The sequence below is a fragment of the Octopus sinensis genome, linkage group LG10, assembly GCF_006345805.1.
Source record: "Octopus sinensis linkage group LG10, ASM634580v1, whole genome shotgun sequence".
Taxonomy (NCBI): domain Eukaryota; kingdom Metazoa; phylum Mollusca; class Cephalopoda; order Octopoda; family Octopodidae; genus Octopus; species Octopus sinensis.
Genome location: NC_043006.1, coordinates 71,388,655 through 71,404,189, shown reverse-complemented (window position 1 = coordinate 71,404,189; position 15,535 = coordinate 71,388,655). Strand labels below are relative to the sequence as shown.

At 35.2% G+C, this 15,535-nt stretch overlaps 1 protein-coding gene across 4 annotated transcripts in view; it reads left to right on the top strand.

Moving 5' to 3' along the window:
* The window catches only part of LOC115216405 (leucine-rich repeat flightless-interacting protein 2), a 202,545-nt gene extending 188,581 nt beyond the window's left edge, over positions 1–13,964 (top strand). For 2 of the 4 annotated variants that reach the window (XM_029785711.2, XM_036506783.1), the window contains 6 exons: positions 929–1,255; positions 6,849–6,895; positions 8,493–8,601; positions 10,800–10,879; positions 12,028–12,132; positions 13,570–13,964. In XM_029785711.2, coding sequence (XP_029641571.1) covers positions 929–1,255; positions 6,849–6,895; positions 8,493–8,601; positions 10,800–10,879; positions 12,028–12,132; positions 13,570–13,671 — 770 coding nt within the window. In that variant the 3' untranslated portion in view covers positions 13,672–13,964. The remainder of the gene's footprint in view (positions 1–928; positions 1,256–6,848; positions 6,896–8,492; positions 8,602–10,799; positions 10,880–12,027; positions 12,133–13,569) is intronic. The other 2 variants (XR_005001030.1, XM_029785712.2) reach the window with 2 other exon arrangements.
* Positions 13,965–15,535: the final 1,571 nt, after the last annotated feature.

Genomic DNA, 15,535 nt, shown 5'->3' with positions numbered 1-15,535 from the left:
AATACTGATTTGATTAATTGTTGGTAATGTTAACATTTTTTAAACAATCCATGTCAACCGAAGTGTGTGTGTGTGAAAATGCAGAACTTTGTGTTAGAAACAGCTCAGTAATATAAACATTATCAACATCACAAACTTAATGTATGTTAGTAAATGCTTGTAGCTGTGGTACTACATCTGGGAGAGATCCCTTTAAAGATGTATAGTGTTAAAAATTACAGTATACGTCAAAGCTAGGTGAAATGAGACTACTCTGGAAGTGATCCAGAATGACAGATATGAATATTTCAGTTTTTTCTGATCATCGGTTCTGAAATGAAATCGAACTATTAGCTAAAAATATATACAAACAGTGTATAATCTATTTGCTGATGTACAAATGTACATACCTTGCATTTCAGATTGTTCAGTTTCTGAGAATCCTCAGGTAGCATATTCCTGGATATTTACATGGTCCTTGACTGGATTTGAACTCAAAATTGTTGCTATTATTATTCTCCAGACTATTTGCACCATGTTTAGATTATATATTTACAATACTTACATCTACATTACATTTCAACTTTTATTTGATCTGTGCTCAACGTCATCAGCAGTCTTATTGCTGAAGTCCCAAACTGAAGTTCAATCAGAAGCCTTTATTTCTAAATTAAGTAATTTTTCAAATACCTTTTGGAGTTTCAATGAATATTTAGTACATTGAGTTTTTGTATTTTACCACAGGTGTTGGTTGTCAGTTGTATACATTGTGCTTGTGCTAATATATATTCACACATACTCCTCCCCTTATAAACTATCACTACTCACTAATACAAACTTTGACAAAGCCCAAACCAGAAAGCAGGTAAAAATCCTCTAAATGCCAACTCACCAAATGTATCTAATTTTTTTTCTCCTTTCTTTTCTTCCCATTTTTCTTATTTATCAGATTCTGTGGTCTATGACAGTGCACTCTCACTGACCGAGTCTTCTCATGACCTCAACAGTGATGACAGAATGTCAAAAAGTCGAATGTCAATTGATTCCAGTGCTGGTTACACTGCTAAACCCCATGGATCTACTCGTGATCTTTCTTCCTCTGGCCGAAGAAACAGCCTTGTCTCTAACGGTCAACGTTCTATTTTCTCTCGTGACTCTTCACCAAAGAGTGGTATTTTAGACCGTCGTGCTAGTCAGCGGTCAATTTACTCACCTGAACCACTGTCCAGGGGTCAAGCTTTTCGCTCAAGGGAAACATCCATTGACCCACGATCAGGTTTTTCTTTTCTTTTTTTTGATGTGAGAGCAAACTTGTCTCTCCATTTTGTCTGGTTATATCGTTAAACTACTAATCTTTACTAATGAGTAATCAATGCCATTGGGTCTTATTTAAGTATCCAATTGATTCTGGCCTGCAATTACCAGCAACAGTGAGTAGCATGAGCCTGACCACTGGTTACATGTTTGGATGGTATTAAACAGACAATCCAGAGCAGTAGTTTAAAATGTCCAGAAATTTCTGTGTAAATAATGACTACCAATCGACCTTGTATCTTCTCTTGTCTGTCTACTAACATATACACACAATTGTTGCCATGTTGCATTTGTCACCATGAGGTGTCGAGCATGCTACACTACAACTGGATCTTGTATTTGTTTCTTTTACCTTTTCGTTGTTTTAACACTGGTTGAACTTCACCTGCAAACTCATACTTGTATCAACCTGTTATCCTTTCAATAATTATTGTTATTGGTAGAGTGTCGATCAAAATTCCTTGTGGTATTTCGTGGTACTGAGTTCAGTTCTTGATCTGTTCAACTTTGTCTTTCATCCTTTCAGGGGCTGATTAAAAAAAAAAAAAGTATCAGTCAAGTACCGAAGTTGTTATTAATGACCGTTTCCTTTACGACTTTGTACCTGTCACAAATCATTGTTATTAACGTTGTTGTGTCCTATTGTCATCTTTAACATAAGATAATCATAGATGTTATGTAATGTATCTGTAACTCCAACTACCATCTAACCATGTTGCATGTCACTTAGTCTGTTACTGCAGCATTTGTCATCATTTTTTGTTGAATTTGTGTGCTTGTATGTATGTATGTATGTATGTGTGTGTGTGTGTGTGTTTATTTGTGTGTGTATGCATACATGTGTGCATGCAGGGATGTTTTTAGATAGACTTATACACTTATGCATACACATGTGTATTTATATATGTATGTATTATTAAAGCTGCAAAAACATTACAAAAAACAGCTGAGGTTGGGGATAAGCAAGGGCATGCTCCCCATAGAAAATCCAGCTCCAAAAAAGCCTCATGACAGCAAAGGAGAATGGGCACCAGCCAGGGGACAAAAACCTAGATTTAAAACACTTGGTGATGATGATGATGATTACTCTACCTCTGGTATTTGAGTACTATTTTTTCCCACCTTGTTTCACATTTATGTGTTTGCTTTGGTATATATGTATGCATGCATACATATATGTTTATATGCACACACTCATATACCCTTCCATTTTAAATAAGGAACGGGTACATTAGATGATACCTTTGAAAAATGGGGTGGTCACAACTTTTTTGGTATGTATGATAAGGGTGACTTTGGGGTTAGATTACAAGATATTGGGTAATTTAGCCCAATTTTTAGAACAAGACTACAAAGTTTAAGGAATATAACAGATTCAGGTTGGAAAGAGAGAATAAGCCAGTTGTAAGAGGATGGTGGGCAGTGATGGGTATTGACAATGCAATTGTGAGATGAAAGGTTGCATGTAGCAAATCCAGTGTGGGGCTGGTTTTCAATTTATGGGGTTAGGTCAGACATAGGTGACAAGAATGGGAACAAAGAATTAAGAAAATAGATGGTGGTGGTTGAACTGTTTGTAGATGGCAGGAGAAAAAATTCTTTTCATGAATTCAGTACAGAATACTACACTTTCAGCAGACTTAATTGAATGTTTACCATGTTTTTTTATTAACAATAATAACTTTTGCCACAACCGTCCCTTAAAAAAAGAAGGAAAAAGAAAGAAAAAAAATGAAGTTTTCCACTACGTAGATGGATGTAGGTAGGAGAGAGAAAAAAATGTTATGACTTGTGAATGATTCAGAAAGAAAGAAAAATAATAGTAAAAGGATTGAGCCTCATTCTGAAACAGGAATTAAAAGAATGAAGACATTCATTACCATTCCTGACTCCTAACTTTTCCGATTTGTCGGAGAAGAGACCAGATTACCCAATAGAATTCTACTGTACAACTGTGTATGTGTTTATGTATATATGTGTTTGTGTATATGTATATATATATGTGTGTGTGTAAATTTATGTATGTATATCTATAATTTCTGTATATGTGTGTATGTAGTATGTATATATATATTTGTGTGTGTGTAAATTTATGTATCTATATCTATAATTTCTGTATATATGTATGTATATATATATATATATATATGTGTGTGTGTGTGTGTATATTTATGTATGTATATGTATAATTTCTGTATGTATGTATGTGTGTATATATATATACATACATACATTTCACTCATGTGTAGACTCCTTAAATTCCCAAATTGTCATTCTAACTAAAAGTTTCTTGGTTTTATCTTGACCCTAATAGTCCTTTTTTTGTTGTGACTAAGATGTAACTAATAACTTCAATCTGACTGATAATTACAAAATTATATAATTGTCAGATTATATAATTACTTGTAATTAATCTATTTTCACTCTAATTTAATGGTTATCTAACAATTTTCTCTGTGACTTATTAACAAATGTGATAATTTGAGACATGTTTATTACAAGTGTCTTTGTCTATAGCAAACAACTTCAGGTGTTACGTGCCTGTAACAAACAACTTCAGGTGTGACATATCTGTAACAAACAACTTCAGGTGTGACATGCTTATAACAAGCAACTTTGGGTGTGTCACATGTCTGTAATAACCCTTCTGTTTCTCTCAAACAATATGCCCTTACTCTCACCAAATTCTTTCCCCACTCTCTCTCTCCTTCCCTTTCTCTACTCCTCTTTCCCCCCCTCTTTCTAGCAGTATGTCCTGATCTTTGAAATCATACTGTAATGTGTCCCAATCTTCTGACACTGTTAACTATCTTTCTATTGTACTCCCCACTTTTAGAAGGTGATGGTGACAGCCACCAAGAACATTCTACAACTACAACTTGAATCTCTCACCTTCCTTAATGACCATCAGTATGACTTTTGTAAAGCCAGATTTACTCAAGACCTACTCTTCTGTGTTACTTATACTAGTGAACTCTTATCCTTGAGAAATATCATAAAAGCACCGTTGTTGCTCTCAGCATCAGCAAAGCTTTTGACTGTGCCCAGTATATAAATTTCATGGCAAAAATACCTGCCTATGGACTCCATCCATCTTTTGTCTCTTGGATCTATGGTTTCATACTACAAAAGTGCAATTTATGAAAGACTGCACTTCCATCACACAGCCATTGTAAATATCAAGAAAACATTGTATTCCACTCCCTCCTCTAAGCCCATTCTTGAATCTGAGCATCATGGAAGTAAAACTCTAATAATTGCTGCAAATACCAAACTTCACCCTTAATGTGGATCACATCCTTTACATAGTAATGACAGCATCTCGAAGACCAGCCTTTCTCAGAGTAAGCAGGTATTTCTCAACTTTAAAGGCCAGGATTACAGCTCTTTTTCTCCAGACCAGATCAGATTGAATCAGCTCTGACCAACAACAAAGCATTGGGTGTAACGTTTATGTCACAAGCAACTTTGAGCATGTCATGTGTAACAAGCACATTTGGGTGTAACATATTTACCAAGCAACTTCCATGTGACATGTCTGTAACAAGCAATTTCTTGTGTGATGTGTCTTCACAGCTTTATTTATGTCAGTGCAATGAGCAACTTCAAGTGTGATGTATTTGTTAACAAAAGCTTCAGATGTGACATGTCTGTAACTCGCTACTTCAGGTGTGACATGTCTGTCTGTAACAAGCAACTTTCAGCAACAATCTTTGCTATGTTAAGGATGTATTTCACAGGAAAAGATAGAATAAGATCTAGGACTTGATGCAGTTGTGAGAGTTTTATTTGCATACTGCTGAGGGAGGTGGGGTTAAGGTGCTATAATATTGTCTGTAATAAGCAACTTCAAGTATGACATATCAGCAATAAGAAATTTCAGGTATGACCTGTATGATTCAAGCAACTTTAGATGTGACATGTATGTCTGTTACAAGCAACTTTAGATGCAACATGTCTATTACAAGCAACTTAATGTGATATGGTTTCTGTTACAAGTAACTTCAGGCATGATATGTCCATTACAAGCAACTTTAGGTGTAGTAAGTGTCTATTATAAGCAACTTCAGGTGCAACATATTTGTCTGTTACAAGCAACTTTAGAAGTGACATGTCCGAGTTACAAGCAGCTTTAGCTGTACCATGTCTGGCTTTTACAAGCAACTTCAGGTGTTGCATGTCTGTGAACAATATTTTCTCTGTACTCCAAATCAGAAGTAATTTTAGGATCAGAGTTAAATATGGCATTGTATATCCAAGTTTTGGCTTGACAAGATTCTATATCCAGTTTATCTCTAAAACTTCTCTGAAGCCAAACCTGACACCATTACCAACATCAGCAAAAGAAAAAAAACCTCTTTACTTTACTGGATTGTTTTACTCAGTCTTCATTCTAAAATGTATTAATTTGATGATCTTACAGTTCATCACAACATGTGGACTGAAAGCCAATAACCAACTTGACCACACACACACAATTTGTAAAATAAGATTGGTGTGGTCACCAACTTAGCTTATTCTAGGAATTCTGTGAAACAATTAATGCAGGTTTCTGGTTTCTTTGGACTAGTTTGTTTATGTTTAGATATGTGACATAGATGTGTATATATATATATATATATGCGTGTGTGTGTGTTAATACACACATGCTTTAAGGTAGTGCTAAATTACTGGGTCCTACAGGTTAGACACTTCATTTGCTTCTAGTATCAGTGATTTTCAGCCGTTGTCAACAGCCTACAGAGAACTGGACTGTGTCAAGTTAACTTAGCTGAAACAAACTCCAGTAATACTTCACTTTATGGGGGCACACTTTATAAGACCTCGAGTTTATGAAATTTATAATGAATATAAAAAGGTTAAACAGCCATTTTGTGTGTGTTGCAATGTCACAACATGTAGCAACACTGGTTCTGATGCGTCTACACAGCAATGGAGTGAAATGACGGCATAAAATTTCATTGCTACTATGGGAAATTATTGCTCTGCTTTACGAGCAATCTCTGGAAACAAATTAACTTGTATATTGAAGCATTACTGTAGATGGAAATTAATCCTTGATGATGATGCAGCATCTATTAATTGCTGTAGATCTTTTTCTTAAGCATGCACACACACACACATGATGCAAATTAGTTTTCTTTTCTTGTAATTGTTTTAGTTAAATGTTTACTGAAAGTAAAACATTTTAAGTTACATATGGCATCACAAGTGCCATTGGTTGAATGTATGCAGTGTTTATCTTAAATGTACCCATAGTTTAGATAAATGGAGTTGAAGGTGAGATATAGAATTGACAAGTAAAAAAAAAAAGAAGAAGCCATGACTAAACAAAGTTATGAAAGAGTAATTAGTGAAGAAAAGGTAGATATTTAGAAACAAAATCATTATTTAGATTTTACTTTTAGTTATCCTGCAATTGTTGACTAACCAAAAATTTGATGCTTATTTGTGTTTGGATGTTGTTGGTGTTGTTTGCTGCTTCTGTTATTGCTGTGAAAAAATCAACCTGAGACACAAAAGTAATTTGAAGTGGGTTTTTTTCTCAATTTCAGGGGAAAATGCTGCTATTTTGGAAGAGAACAAATTATTAAAAGAAGAGGTATGTATCATTGATAACTTGGTCCCCTATTTCTTCCACTTTATATTGGAAGATGGAGAGATATATTGGACTAAGGGAGTAGGGTGTTAATCAGACTTTTGAACCACTAAATCTCCATAAGACTGCTGGTGTTCTATACAGAGACACAGAGGATTTTTCTGGAAGTGCTATTTGCTGTAGACTAGCAACTAAACCAGGAGAGCTTTTTCTCTTTTCACATATTTCTGGGTTGCTTGACCAAGGGAAAATTTGTGTTTGCTCTGTTTAACAATAAAGACATAGGGGATACATGGACGTACAATAGGTTGGCAGCTAAAGTTGGAAGAGAAGAAATTTACATGACATCTGCTGACCAGAGTCAAACATCAGAACACTATTTTTTGTGGCTCGTGGAACAGTTAACTTTACGCATGTCACAGAGCAACAGTTGGTGAGGACAGAATGAGCTGAGTTCATTGGATGGAGTGAGATTTATAGTTTGTAGGGTAGTTTGGAGTTTGTAGTTTGGTGGTCATGTCAGGTTTTATAGTTTAGTAGGTTATGTGGGGTTACCTTTTAGCAGATTGTGAAGTTAGTATATCAAGGCTGCCCTACAAATTATAAGCTGAAATTTAATTAACCTGCACACAACCCCATCTCCATTACTTAATTGCTAACAGCAGAAACATACCAAAGACATCTGGCAATAATATGCCTAAACTCATTAGTGTTCAGATTGCTCAGCTAAATGTAATGCCTATTTATTCACATGTTTTCAATTAATCGTGCATTATCTTGTAGCTTTGAAATTTTAATGATGTGGTTGTATATTTTTAGACTGACATTGTAGGGTAGGTGTGAGAGGCCAGATCTAGCCAATTTGAGCATAAAACAGGTAGAATATTTGGGCAAGATATGGCCTGTTTGAATACTAGAGGGTTAAGTCACCTCATTAACACACTAGAGTTACCTCAGTTAACACACACAAGACTGACTTCATTAACACACTGTAGTTACCTCAATAACATACAATGCCAGTAGTACATACTAGTAAAATCTTGTTAAATATAAGGGAATGGGATTTGAGTTGATTATTTTGAATGGAAGACTATTAGAATTTACAACGGGTGGGTTTTTGCTTCCCACTTCCATCTGCTTATATTTTTTGTTATTTTGATCATAATATGTAAATCCTAAGACTTGTGAAACAGATGTTGAAGTAAGCAATTAACCCTTTCAATACCACTCCAGCTGAAACCAGTTCTGGTTCTGTAGTACAAATGTCCTGTTTTCGTAAGTCTTGAATTAAAATCTTCCACCAAACCTTAGTCACAATTTATGTTCTTAACACTAGCTTAATGATAACTAAGTTATTTTCCTTAATTCTTTGTTGTATTTAAAATAATTGTAAGAAACACAGAGCACCTCAAAATAAATATGGTAATGAAAGGGTTAAACAAGTGATATAAATGTGTTGTGGACTTAGAAATAGTTTGAAAGATGATGGCCTGTTCAATTGTGAGAAAGAGAGCAGGGGAAGGCATCAAATTTAGGCAAGTGTCTTTATCATTTTTGTTAATGTTTCTTACTCTCACCTGCATTTCTTGTTTTTAAACAGGTTAAGAAGTTGACTCAGAACCTAGAAGAAGAACGTTCAAAGAAAAATGTTGACAATCACCAAATGATAGAAGCAAACGGTCCAGAAATGCAACTCTATGAAATACAAAGTAAGTTTTTGTTGTTTGGCCCTAGGTCAGTCCAGACCATCCTGTGTTTTATTTAACTTAACTCTACTTGTATATATGTATGTATATTTTTATGATTATATCATTTTATATCTGTTTTTCCAGTACTGGCATGGGTCAGATGGTTTGACAGGGTCCAGTTAGCTGGAAGGCTGCTTTAAGCTCCAGTGTCTATTTTTGTATAGTTTCTACAACTGGACACTCTTCCTAATGTCAACCACTTCACAATGTGTATGGGTACTTTTTACATGCTATTGGCACCACTAGTGAGGTCATCAAGTCGTCGAATACACACACACACACATGCATGCATGCACACGCACATATTTTTATGTTCATTATTATTTTACATCTGTTTTTACCATCCTGGTATGGGCTGGACAGGTTTCAGTGTCACCTGCTTATCACAGGCTGTCATCTAGCATTGAAAGGCCTTAAAGTAAACCTAGAATGTGTTTGGAAAAGTGGTTCTGCTTGATCTGCATTAAAGGTGTAGGTAAGAATTCTAAATAATGTACCCACATGTAAATGAAGAGTACACAAACCAAGAATGGGTATCACTGACTAGATCACTTAGAAGATGACTTTGTATGTAGTTTGTGAACAGGAACTGTTAGCTATAAGAGCACCTGTGATATGAATTCCATTAAATGCTTGGAACATACCCTAGAAAATAATTGACGGTTTCAGTTACCAAGGTAACCTAATTAGTAATATAAGTGGATGCTTTGAAAGTATAGTAACCAGAGTAAGAATGGAATGGGAAAAGTTCAGGGTCCTATTTCTTTTGTTGGCAACAAAGAAGTTCTCTCTGTTGTTCGTAAAGGGTGGATTGTGATGTTGCTTGGTAGAAAAATATGGAAATTGACTGAGGAAGATGGGTGAAGATTGGAATAAATGAGGTGGACATTCTTCACTGGATCCGTGATCTTAATGGACATGAACAACTGAGCACAAATGAGCATTAGAGGAATGAGATGTTGTGTGTAAGAGAGAGAAGATTGAATCAGTTTGGACATTTGATTGTACATGTGACAGAGCCAAGTGATCCAAGTGGAAAGACATGGGAAGAAGTGGTTAAAATAAATCTCAGGAGATTTCTCTAACAAAAGCAAATGATAAATGACTGCAACAGTAGTGTGACTCTGTGCTAGAGAATCTCATCTGACCTAGACAAGTATGTAAAATGATTAATCCACCTTATATATATATATTATATATATATATATATATATGAAAATTGAATAGAGTCAACAGGAAGGAGTAGGTTTAGACAGCTATTTAATAAACACTACACACGTTTTGATACAACATAGATCCACATATACACAGGATGAATGCCTAAGCCTAGACTTGGAATATTACTGGCTATTTAGTAATTCTAAGGGTGAATGAGCTCTATTTTGTACTCTAATACGTTCCAAATGGAATACACCTTAAATTATATATATATAAATTAAATATTATTATTATTATATATATAAAATCCACAGGGAATTTTTTTTTAGATGTATTAAATATGATGAGAATTAAAAAAGAAGAATTTAAGTTCTGCCATTTTCAGAACAAAAGTTTAAATTCAGCCAGCTCAGAATCCTGTAATGTCAATTTTAATAGCTTTACCATTTTTATTTGTCAAGACAATCCTAATTATCTTCCCTTGATACTCTCTCTCTCTCTCTCTCTCACTGACTTTTGTTCAACTTGTCTAGTTATATTATACATTTAATAAACCAAACTCAATCTTCTCTCTCTAATCACTGGAAATCCTCTGCATATATTGTCCATGTTTCACTACCCTATACCGCCACACCTTATGCACTCCACATGTAGCCCTCTACAGTCACTCTCCATGTTTCATTACCATACCCAATACACAGCTTTTGCACACCATGTAGTGTCCTGTATATTCACTACCATAAACACCATCATATATATACCCAACACAGTCTTCTACATAGGCTCTTCATATTTTACCTCCATACATCACACTACACAGAACCCTCTCTATTCATTGTCCTTGTTTCACTATCATAGACATACACACAATGTATGTAATCCTCTACATTTACTGAGCATATTTTGTCTGCATGTTTCATGTACATCGTAGTTTATATGCAAGAAATAATTGAAATTATTGGTGCTCACCACTACAATGCATCTGTCTTTATTTTTTGCAGGAGAAGCTAGCAAACAGATTCATGAATACAAACTAAAACTACAGAAAGCCGAACAGGACATTGCTACATTGGAGGGATCAGTAAGTATTGCTTGCTTCAGTGGGGCCCTTGTCTCAGTTGAAGACCTACAGGTTTGTGTGGTACTGTGCAGGTATTTGTTACAGCTGGTGACCTGTGGCTTGTGGGGTACTTGTTACATCTGTAAACTTGTTTGTCATGTTTAAGGTTTTGGCGATCTATCACCTGAAAGGTTCTGAATTCTCAAAGTCTTTACTGTTACAAGAAACAGTAGTGTATGTCCTGACATGGTTAGGAATATAGTTTTGAATATCAGAAGCTGTATGCTTTAACAGTAGTTAAAGTGATCCTTTTTGCTACTGTATCCTGTTATTTTTATAAGGTACAACTTCTCAGATGTAAGGGCCTGTCACAAAGATGCTTATCACTAATGTTGCATGATTGCTTGCTAGAGTGTGTTGTATTGTAGTCTAGCTGGCTGCATGTATGATAAACAAGGTGACTCGCAAACTATTAAATTTTAACATGTTTATTGCTGGACATGATTTACTGCGTTGGCTGTTTATAAAAGAAAGATGTAGATATAATATAACCTCTGACTAGCAGGAGAGAACTGTGCTGTGGTACATCATGAGTGTTTGAAGGCATTTTTTGTTTGAGGTGATCTATTTAAGTGCCCAAGGTGGTCAGATCTTGGCAGTCTGTTTGAATGCTCAAGGCCATCTGCCGAAGCTCTCTGGCTGAGTTATGCGCCAAGCAGTTTTTATAGGATGAAAAATGAGTGAATTTTTGATCATCCAAGGAGCCATGTTATGCCACAGCTTTATACTGATTGCTCAAATTATAGATCGATCACTTGAAATTATGGTGACTCACTTGTGACTCCTAACTGGATATCTTGTGGTTGGGGTTTGAATTCTCACCGATCCAACTATGTTAGAAAATCTGGTGCACTTAAGAACCTAAAGATTATTTCATACACATCTGTAAGGTTTTTTTTTTGACACTGGAATTAATTTTCTTGTAGCTGAGTACAAGGATTAGTTAAGTCTTGTAGCTCAATACTGGGATTAGTTATGTCTGACTACTAGGATTAATTATGTCTTATAGCTAAACACTGCCTTTATGTGTTGCAGCTTATATTAGGATTAAGTTGTTGTATTTCTAAATGGGTTACTTGAAATTAATGCTGTAATAATTTGTCTTTCAGGTAAACAGACTTGACTCTCAGGTGAGACGATATAAAAGTGATGCAGAGGATTCTGAAAAGTTGGAAGATGAACTGAAGCAGGAAAAGAGGAAACTTGTACGCGAGGTAAATATCTCTGACATTTCACCTGTGGCTAATCATTTTTTCACTACACTTGACATTGCACTCACCTCACCTTTCCTATAACTGCTACTAACACTGCACCTGTGGCCTATCACAGCCAACTGGGGAGCCTCTAAGTTGCTATTCAACCTTTTAGAAATAGCAGCTAATCTCTTTTAAATCACTCTTTGCCATCTTAAAAAAAAAGGACACAGATAACACACTCTTGGGTACAGGAAAAAAAGATGGGATGATCAAAACAGGGTTGACCTAGGGTTAAACAACTCCCACTTCACCTGTGGCTGCCACTCACATTGGAGCTGAAGCTTTTCATTTGTGGCTATCACTGTCACACTGTTATTGTGGCTCCCTCTGTCATTCTACTATTGCGATGACCTCTGTCCAGCGGCTATGGTGTCACACTTCTACAGCTATAGCTACGTCTGTTACAGTATCTTGATCACACAACCATCATAACACCACCACCACCTTGTTTCTATAACAACTGTGTTTTAACAGTATATGTATATATATATAAGTCCATCTACCTCCTTCCCTCTCTTTGATAATTCCTGTTGATAGTCACAGCTGTCTCTTCCTTCAGAAAAATAATCATCATTTAACATCTGCTGTCCATGCTGGCATGGGTTGGATGGTTCAACAGGAGCTGCAGAGCTTCACCAGCCTCCAGTTGTCTGTGGTTTCTACAGCTGGATGCCCTTTTGAATGCTAACCTCTCTTGTTCTTCATCCTTTGTTTTTCTCTCTCACCCTTCTCCTCTCCCCTTCACTGTTCCCTCTCTCTTACTCCTCCTCAACTCTCTCATCACTGACACGTGATCAGAGGGAAGCCATCTTTCCAACTGCTATCTTCACCAAGACCAAACCACTTATCCTGTCTCTCTCATAAGCTGTCTCCTCAAGCATTCAGAATAATTTTTCCATCGTCTTGGCTTAACAGCCCTCATCGTTTGTTTTTACTGTTATTGTTTTGTTATTACTGTTCTGTTCTTGTTACCACTTTTACCCAAAAAATCCCAAATTTTATTTAATTTGCTTTGCGGGAAGGACTGTTTCAATGAAGTTGCGTCTTTTCCTTACCTTTGAAACGTGGAGTAGACAAAACAGGGACAACTGAAGAAGGGGAATATTCCTTGTGTTGTATGTCTTGTACTCTGTTTTTTCATTGTTTGAAAAAAAAGTTCGTTTCCATATTTTTGTTTCTCATTGTGTTCAACGTTTTTTTTGATGTCCTGTACCCATTTATGTATGTATATATACATATAGATGTAGGTATGTATATATATGTATATATTTATATATTATTTATATTATTATATGATCGAATGCCAAGCATCCTTTTCCAAGTAAGTATGTGTGTGTGTATATATATATCTAAGTCACTATATGTATGTTTATATATGTTTTTGTGTATTTTCAGTTGCGAGAAGCCCAAAGTCAGATTGAAGAACTACGTAACCACAACAGCCACCTGCAGAAGAGGTTAGAGAAGATGAAACAGTCACGGAACTTGGTCAAGTAAACTCCTTGACCAATTCTTTTTCTTCTTCTACTTCGTCTATATATGTATATATATATACATATATATATATATATATATAATATATATATATACATATATACATATATATATATATATATATATATATATATATATAAGCATAAAGGAATCAAACATGTACCAGGAAGACATTCCTTTCACAAAGATATTTACAACAACAAAACAAATATTTAAAAAAAATTAATTCTAAAAACAAAACAAAAAAACTTAAAATGGGAGAACAACACCTACCCCACCAATGAACCCTTAAAAAAAGAATTGTTTTTTTTTTCCCCTTAACACTCCCAACCTTCTCCCACAAAAGGACCGAATGAAGAACCCGGAGAATTGTTAGCAGCATGGCATTTGCAACCCAATCCTATTACCAGCCTCAGTGCACATCTGCTCTTTTCGTTGTCCGTTGCCTGATGACCATTTTCTCCTTTTTTGTTTTTCATCTCCACGCAAGCCCCAGTCGTCACTGGAAAATGTCATTGGTACCACCATACTGATGCCCTCGTCATCATCGGTAATGCCGCCAATCTCTTTGGCAATGCTACCATTTCTTTTGGTGACGTTGCTGTTGTGTAGGCTTGGCGGCAGCAGTGATGGTGGTAGTGATGGTAGCAGCTGTAACAAGCATGGACCTTGCTGTTGCTCCCACAAAGAATTGATCCCTTAACAGGCATTTTTAATGGGAGCTGTGTGTGGAATTGTGTAATACAAAGAAAAAAAAAAGTATTTTTCTGTGTATTTTTGGTTTATATTTTTTGTTCTTTTTTTTTACCAAAATAGAAGGAAAAATATACGTCTCCAGATTGATGATGGTGTTGATGGTGATAATATCTTTTTACCCTCCGCCTCCTCCCTCTTCTCCTCTTGCTCAACTCACTCCCTATGTTACCCCGTTTTTTTTTTTCCAGGTACTGCTTGAATCACTTTAGTTATCTGCAGGACAACTGGTGTGGTCACCTTTCTGCAATCATCCTTTTAATGTGTGAACACATACATGTATATGTGTCTGTAATGTTTATTGCTGTAGACATATGCATTATGTATATTTATATATAAATGTACATATATGCATGTGCATATATATAGCTATGTATATATGTATATTTATATATAAATGTACATATATATAGCTATGTATATATGTATATTTATATATAAATGTACATATATGCATGTGCATATATATAGCTATGTATATAAATATATATATATATATAGCTATGTATATAAACATATATATATATATATAATATATATATAGCTATGTATATAAACATATATATATATAATATATATATATAGTTATGTATATAAACATATATATATATAGCTATGTATTATATATAGCTATGTATATAAACATATATATATTCATATGTACGTATGCATGTGTGTGTTAATTTATGAGCTTGTATGTGACTATACATACGTAAACACATGCTTACATCTGAGTACCTTGGTTTATACAATCCACACTGAATTATTATTATTAATATTGTTGTTATTATTATTATTATTATTATTTTTTAAAATTGTTTTTATATATCTCTTCTGACTGAAGTGCTCCGAAGGACACAATAACACCACCCAGCATTGCCGAACTCCTCCCACCACCTGCTCTCGTTTCCTATAGGTAAAAAAAAAAAAAAAGGTTATATTTATATTTATGTATTTATTGTATACTCTTTTGCTATGGCTGGGTTGAGAGGATGGCAGATCAAAGTTGTTGCTGTTTTGTCCTTCCGAGCAAAGATTTTGACATTTCTGATCCCCTTTGATCACAAGACAGGGTCTGTGTTCACCCCTGTCCACTGTAAACAGAGATCTTTGT